This window comes from Oryza sativa, chromosome 10 (assembly GCF_034140825.1).
Source record: "Oryza sativa Japonica Group chromosome 10, ASM3414082v1".
Classification (NCBI taxonomy): Eukaryota; Viridiplantae; Streptophyta; class Magnoliopsida; order Poales; family Poaceae; genus Oryza; species Oryza sativa.
The window spans coordinates 10251349-10259186 of record NC_089044.1 but is presented as its reverse complement, the minus strand read 5'-3'; the positions used below and the strand labels follow the sequence as shown (position 1 = coordinate 10259186).

At 53.4% G+C, this 7838-nt stretch overlaps 1 protein-coding gene and 1 pseudogene across 1 annotated transcript; both read right to left on the bottom strand.

The window, feature by feature from the left end:
- LOC4348350 (uncharacterized) lies at positions 1-1284 on the bottom strand (annotated as a pseudogene).
- Positions 1285-6950: 5666 nt separating this feature from the next.
- Positions 6951-7838, bottom strand: LOC4348348 (MFP1 attachment factor 1). The gene has a single exon (XM_015758124.3). It carries the CDS (start codon positions 7820-7822, stop codon positions 7340-7342), a length of 483 nt encoding a protein of 160 aa, XP_015613610.3. The 5' UTR covers positions 7823-7838; the 3' UTR covers positions 6951-7339.

Sequence of the window (7838 nt, the reverse complement as noted above, 5' to 3'; positions counted from 1 at the left end):
TCATAAGGATATTACGCCTGCCAGGCAGGGTGAAGAAAGTCTCCGGAGTGGATCATAGATGCTGTAAACCTGTTTCCATTGGTTGGAGATCACTAGGGCACGAGTGGACTCGAGGTAATCCACATTTGAGTATGCTCTAATGGTGACAAGCTCCCCCACGTGTTGAGGAAAATCGAAGGATATGTGAGGGTCATTGTTGACCCAATTAAGTGAACATAAGCCAGGGTTGCCAGCAGGGTAATCAAAGGAAATTAATTTGCAACCGGTAACAATCTCCTCCTCGTCCTCCAAGTAGGTCAGCATTTGGATCTCGACAATTGACAAAGAGTACATGTGCCCTGCTGTGATGGTGCTTGGGCTTGCAACGGAGGAGACAGAGACATCGATCTTGTAAGCAGTGATTTCGTCGCTAGTGTTCGATGAGCCAAGGAAGAGTAGTGTTCCCTGAAGAGGGATGGCACGTCCGATGAAAGGCAGGTCTTTGTCATCTAGTTTGGCCCATTGCTGCGTCTCGGTGTCGAACATGTGAGTGCCCTTCTGGCCGTGCCCGGTTATGGACAGCAGAATGTAGGAGCCAACTGCTACATGGGACTTGACGGTATCCACCGGTGGAAAGATGTAGTCAGTTGGGGTGAGATCCCAAGGGAAAAAGGGCGGGCGAGGCAGGGGTTTCCACTCGCAATCCAGCAGACAGCAGCCCGAGGCATTGTCGATCACTCGAGCCATGGAGAGATCGAGCACCTCGAACCAGGGCACGAAATTGATGTCCCCCGTCACGCAGGGCATGCCTGCCAGGGCGTATATCCTCTCGCCCATCGGTACCAGGATAGGGCAGAGCTTCGTCGACAGGAGCTTGGGTCCCGATACCACCTTGCACGCGTTGGTGTCGAAGACGATGGTCTCCGGGCCATAGTCCCTGATGCCTGTGTTGCCGCCGACGCCGACGATCCACGGGGCATGCCTCCTCGACCGCACGGGAACGAAAGACATGCAGTGCTTGGAGGGCAAGCGGGCGAGGTGTTGCGGTAGAGGTACAGGGGTGTCGCCGTCGTCGTCGCCGCCGCCGCCGACGACAGCTGGTGGGTTCACCTTGAACACGGACTAGGCAGGGCAAGTGACTCCATGGCCGACCACCAAGTACACGGCCGACACAGACTCCGTACTGCTTGTACGAGCGATCTGACGAGGGATTGAATCTCCATCCTTTTCCTCCATCTTGTGCTTCTTGCTCAGGCAGGTTAGGGTTGGGGATTGTTTTTGGGACAGATTCCAAATAAACATATTTTTAACTCGAGCAAATTTGTAATAGCGTGATCTAGTTTATTACAAATGTTGCACGGATACGAATCGAAACCCTAAACTATTCGACCACCAAATCGGACCTACTAGAGAGTGAGAGAGAGGAGGTTCCCCCGAGGGAAAGAGAGTAGGTTACCCTGCCAGCGATCGGGCGCCCGATCAGCGACAGAAAAATCGAGCGCGGCTGCTTCCCGCGCCTTCACGCCATCCCACCACGCGGCCCACCACACGCGCCGTTGCAACAAATCACCCACATATTACGAAAACCCTCTATTAAGGGAATCCGTTTCATTTTTTGTTTCATCAAGTTTCAGTAAGTGTACATGTGATGTTTCACTATGTACGGATCAAATGTTACAGTGAATTGAAACATCCTTTCGCTATTTGATGAAACATTGTTTTTATATAGGGTGAAATAGTGCCCGATTTTTTTTGGAAACCGTTGTTTCATACGTTGCAAAATATTCCACGAGGTGATTTGGTTGTGTTTCAACTTTTCAAAAGACTGAAACATTTTCGAACTACTTAGTGAAACATTTCCGGTCTAAAAAAATCGAGCGTTCTTTTACCAAGTAGATGGAAATGTTTCACTAAATAGTTCAAAAATGTTTCAGTCTTTTTAAAAATCTGAAACACAACTAAATCACCTCATTTAACATTTTGCTACATTGTATGAAACAAACGGTTTCCAAAAAATCAGACGTTGTTTCACTCTATATAAAAACAATATTTCAGCAAATAGCAAAATGATGTTTCAATTCACTACAACATTTGATCTATACAGTGACACATCACGAGTACACTAGCTAAACATTGTTGGTGGAACAAAAAATGAAACGGATACCCTTAATAGAGCGTTACCGTAATATGCGAGTGATTTGTTGCAACGGCGTCTGTGGTGGGGCGCTTGGTGGGGATGGCGCGCAAGCGTGGAAGGCGCGGGAGGTGCGGCGGGAGCATGGGAGGCGCGGGCGCCCGATGCATGCGCGCCCGCATCGGGCGCCCAATTTAGACAATTTTTGCTTTATTTAAACTTGCTCTTGTGTTCGGTTTCAAGGGATGGGAACTACTCCCCCCCCCCCCACACGGAAAACGGAACGATCCATTAGCATGTAACTAATTAAGTATTAGCTATTTGTCGAGGAGTGATCCTCTCTAGCGGGAGGTCGTGAGACCCCCCTTTGTGAGTTCAGCTGGGGGATAAGGCGCGAACTACTAGGTCGCTGCAAATCTGAGTGAGAGACCAGTGATTATACAGGTTCGGGCTGCTATGAAGCGTAACACCCTACTCATGTGTTTGGGATTATGGTGAGTTGTTACAAGAGATCTTGAGCTCCTCGGGAATCCAAGCCGTGCTTCCTTTAGAGCTCAAGCTTTCGAGAGTCGTCCCCTTTCTCGGTGGGTGAGGTCCTCCTTTTATAGTTCAAGGGGATACCACATGCACTGTTCATACCTACCCCCCATGGGAGGGGGGGCCACATAGCCTAAGTCAGATAACTGTCCGTGCCTTCAACCAGAAGCAAAGTGGTCGTCCGCCTTTAGGTGGGGCCCAACGCCGTCCTCCGCCTGACACGGGGGACATCCCTGTCATTCCCTATTAATTGTATAAAGACTTTGGTGAATTCATCATATACAGGCGGCACACTCGGTAGTGTGCTGATGGCATACCTGCCCCCACTCCACCTGACACAGGGCGGGACGTGGGGCCACTGCCACCCGTCCCATCCGTCTGTGACCGGTCACATGCCGGTCAAGGCCGATTGACATGCGTCAATCGGGCGGCACCACGCGCCTGCCCATGCCGCATTAAACGCGGTGTGGGGCGGTTGGGACGCCGCTCAATTAAGACGCTGGGCAGGGTCTCCTGCTCCTGCTCCGCTTTCTCGGCCGCCACGTGGTGGCCGAGTGAGGGCCTCAGGGCGGTACGTGCCAAGGGCACGAGGGGTGTGACGTGGCACCCCAAGGCCCCCTGGCCACCTCAGTGCTACCCGATCTCCCCCCGAGGGGACGGGGAAATAGTCGTCTCCTTTAGTCTCCGTCGCCGTCGTTGGATTCGCAAAGAGGAGAAGAAGCCCGGGCACCGGTTCCTTTTAGCCGTAACCTGCTGGAAGCCCGTCATCGACGTGAATCCGATCTACTCCGCCTCCGGCAGAGCCTTGCCATCGACTTCGTGGTTCCTGGACGTCGTAGTCGCCTTCTTCGGCATCGCAGCGCCAAGGTGAAGCCCGTCCGCTGGTTTTCCTCTGCCAAAGATCGCCGGAACGCCGTTGTCGTCGTCGACCAGTACCTCGTTGCCCTTCGGAGCTCGTCGCCGGTCGTCTTCCGTCATCGTTTGTCGTCGCCGTCACCACCAGTGAGTTCCTCTCATCGTCCTCTCTGCGTTGGTGCTCTCGGATAGTCCGGCCGAGCTTCCTAGCTCCTGTGGCCGTGTGGTCTAGTGCCTTGTTCTGGCGATGATGTCATGCTGACGTCATAAATCCCCTTTTCCTTCTCGAAAATAATTAAATATTGCGTCATAAATCGTAAATCCTTTTATGTTCAAGGCTAAAATCAGTTTAATATTGTAAAATTCATAACTGATTCATATGGAATCGGAATTAAGTGGTATCAGAGCCTACTCTCGAGGTTTCACGGGCGCGTGTGTCGCAGTTGCGCAGACATGATGCGCATGGCTGGTGTTAGGGATGGCAATGGGGCCCCGTTCACCATTTCCCCGTGGTGAATTCACCTATTAGGTGACGGAGATGGTTAATATCTGTCCACCATGGTGAATAAAATGGTACCATAGTTATCACCATCGGGGATAACGGGGGTGGGGACGGTGAACCATTCACCGTCCTCGCCCCCCGCGGTGACCCGACCTTTCTATATAGAGAACTAATTTTAGACTTTATAGACATTTTGGCCCATAATACTAAAGCCCAATTAACAGGTATATATAAAAAGCTAACCCTAGCCTCTCCTCCAGCTCTCCACCACAGCCACGCCCGCACAGGCGCGCGGCGCGGGCGCCGCTTCCTCCACTCGCGCGCGCCGCTGCCTTCTCTCGCGATCTCCCCCGCACCGCCCTGCAGACGCGCGCGCGCCGCCGCCGCCTCCTCTCGCGCGCGCCGCCTCCTCCTCTCGCCCGCGCCGCCCTGCAGATGCGCGCGCCGCCGCCGCCGCCTCCTCTCGCGCGCGCTGCCGCTTCCAGACGCGGGCGCCGCCTCCTCCTCTCGCCTACGCCGCCCTCTGCAGACGCTCGTGCCGCCTCCTCTCGCGCGCGCCGCCGCTCTCCTGCTCCCTCCGTTGACGCGCCACCGGGAGCCGCCGGCTTTGTGCTGCCCGGCGCCTGCAGGCGTCGATGTGGGCGTGGGAGATGTAGTTGCGTGGCCGGGAGCGGGGTAACCACGGGGAAAAATTCACCGCGCGGTGATCGGGGTTGGTGAAAATATAGCCCCGTCGTGATTGACGGGGGCGGGGACGGTGAAATTTTATCACCGTGGTGACGGGGACGCGGGTGTGACCCCCGACGGTGAATTCACCGTTGCCATCTCTAGCTGGTGTGGACCAGCATGGCACATGCGTTGGCACTGGACACACGGACATGGCCAAGAGGGGACGTTCCTAGCATGGGGTTGATCGACGGGGGCGTCGATCTCTCTTAAGGGGGTGAGGATATGACATCTCGGCCTAATAGGATACTCATATCAACAAGTTACAACTTCTTTTCCAGAAGCCGATCTCTAAAGAACTCTAAGATTAAGCGTGCTTGGCCTGGAGCAATTTAGGGATGGGTGACCGATTGGGAAATTCTTCCCGAGTGCGCACGAGTGAGGACAAAGTGTGCAGAAAAGACATGTGTTGGTCTGTGAGGGCAGTCTATGACCTATGAAAGCTGCCAGATGTAAGTGGACCCGGCCTGGGAAAGGCTGGTCGTTACAAAAGGCCAGTTCACACGGCCACGTGGCTAGATAGGAAGGTTACTTCCCTCTACTGTGCGTACCCCCGGGCCCATATCACCAACAGTAGCCCTCGGCACTACGTCTGACCGCGACCCCTCCAGGGCGGTCTAGCGTGGTGCCTCATAACTTCCGTCTTGTGATAATGGGTCCCGTGGGGAGTTCGAGGAGCTATCATTGGCGCGCTCGACTCAAGCGCCCACTATGAAGATTATCCGACTGCCAATAAATGCGCCACGCGTGGGGGCGCGTAGGGCAGAAAGACTGGGGGGGGGGGTCTGTCAAACCGCGCCCGGTATCATTACTGGCCGTTGCATCAACTGCCTGATTGTGAGGCGTGTGCGAAAAATGGGATTATCGGTGGGCCCGACCGGCCATGACCGTAATCATTGCACGTCCCGCGTCAATTATGCTGCTGACAGATGCGTTCAACACGGGGCGTGGATTTAGTGGGGCGAGTGGTTCGAGAGGGTGCGAAAGACGAGGAGGCGGCTGCGGTTGCGGGGAACGAGGAGGCGGGCGCTAGCGAGGCGAGAATAAAAAGGGAGGAGGGAGGAGAGTTCGTCTCCTTCCTCTCGCCATTCTTACTCTCGCACACACGCTCCTCAGCCCCCAACGTTCCTCTTTCGGATTACTGCACCTCGCGCACCCAATCTTCCCGCTCGCACTCACCCACCGCCATGACTCAAGACGCCGGCGACGCCGTTCTCCTGGCCTCGCGCATCACGATGGATAGACACTTGAGTCTCGTCCACAAGTTCATGCCGGAGGGCGCCGTCGTGAGGGCGGGGGAGTCGCGGCCAAGGCCGCGGTACCCGGATCGGTCCGTGCACCTCCTGTCCTTCGCCATGGCGGGGTTGATTCCACCCTTCTCCAGCTTCTTCCATGAGGTCCTGGATTTCTACAGGATCCACGCCTTGCATCTCGCCTCCAACGCTATGATGACACTGGCCCCACTAAAACCTCCTCGCCTCCGCCCTCCTGCCACCTTTTCTTTTTCAAGAAATTCTCATGTTGTAGCTTAAGATAGGCCAAAATTTCTCAGTTGGACATGCTTGCTAACATAGATGCAAAAAGAATTTTGACAAAAACCCCCAAAGAGTACTGATAACTTCTATATCAGTATAAACCCAACAACTGGCAGTACCGTCAAGGAAAGCCCCAATTTGTTGTTTCAGAAATAAAACCTTATTTCGTTTTTTCTTGATTGCAACAAGTGAGGCTGTTGCGTTAGGTCTGATGTCCCAATCTTAATAACTAAATAAACTAACTTATCAATCATATAGATTTCAACATATGTCATACTCATACACCTGAGCCAGGTTGGATACAGAATAAAATACATTGCACCATACTGTATGCGGCAAATGCGATGCAACTGACGACGATAACAACAACCAACATGAACATCTGGCACCAACCAGTCATTACACTATCAATCATATTTTTTCATAAGAGTGTGCTACTATTTAACTGGCAGTTCTTTATCATGTAAAACCTAATCGCCAAACAATATTATCCATTGTCCATTATACCAAAAAGCATGGAGGATGGAATCGGAAAAACACATAATTGGTAAAACAGACAGAACATGTGAACAAGGGAGAGACGCATATAACTCTGCCAGGTTGGCAACCAACCACATTTATACATGGATACAAAGAGAGGGAAAATTATTGTGCCATTTGTTCCTTGATGATACTGTAAAGGTGATAAGAAACATGAACTTCAATGCATCCTTAGTAGGTGACATACATAATCAATCTTCACACACACAAGAGCTCATGCCAACAAGAAATTACTCTGTTGCCAAGCTCAGATGTATGTATTTTTCTTAACAAATCCCAATAATAGTAACAATTTGTTCCTACAAGGTCCCTGAGTCATCACCAAATTGCAGACAAATTGGAACCAATTTTACCTTCTACAGAATCACAAATTGGAAGCATTTACTTGCACAACTCAAGTGGAACATCAGGTAGAAATCCAGCAAATTACTACACACCAGAGAATAAGCCTCTGAGATAATCCCAAACAACATCAACAAAAATGCATCAATCAAACACATCTATGGACGGAGCGGCGGCCGAGCGAGCAGCTCAGGCCACCTCTCCGGCCGCCGCGGAGGCCGGGGGCGCGCCTGCGGCGGAGGAGCGGGACCTGACGAACGCGAGGAGGCGGTTGCTCACCTCCCTGGAGTAGAGCTGCAGCGTCTCGATGCCGTCCTCCACGGAGGACGAGGAGGATGACGAGGCGGAGGCGGCGTCGAAGGCCTGGGCCTCGACGGCGCGCGCGGCGCGCTCGGCGTCGGCGGCGGGGACGGCGCCGTAGCGGTAGCGCTTGCGGAGGGCGGTGGTGGTGTCGCCGGAGAGGACGGCGACGAGGCGGCGCACCACGGCGTCGCGCGTGCGGCGCGTGGGAGGCCAGACGGCGAAGGAGAAGGGAGGTGGCGGCGAGGCCGAGCCGGCGCGGGGGAGCTCGTGGCCATGTGTTGGTGTCGGGGAGCAGAGTAGTAAAGCAGTTTGATGCGCTGCGTCGGCTGCAAGGAGTCTTTTACACACGTTTTGGAGAGAAACGGTCATACGGATAAAATGATGG

Coding starts and splice junctions, on each gene's coding strand:
- LOC4348348 (XM_015758124.3), bottom strand. CDS start 7,822: ATGACCGTTTCTCTCCAAAACGTGTGTAAAAGACTCCTTGCAGCCGAC.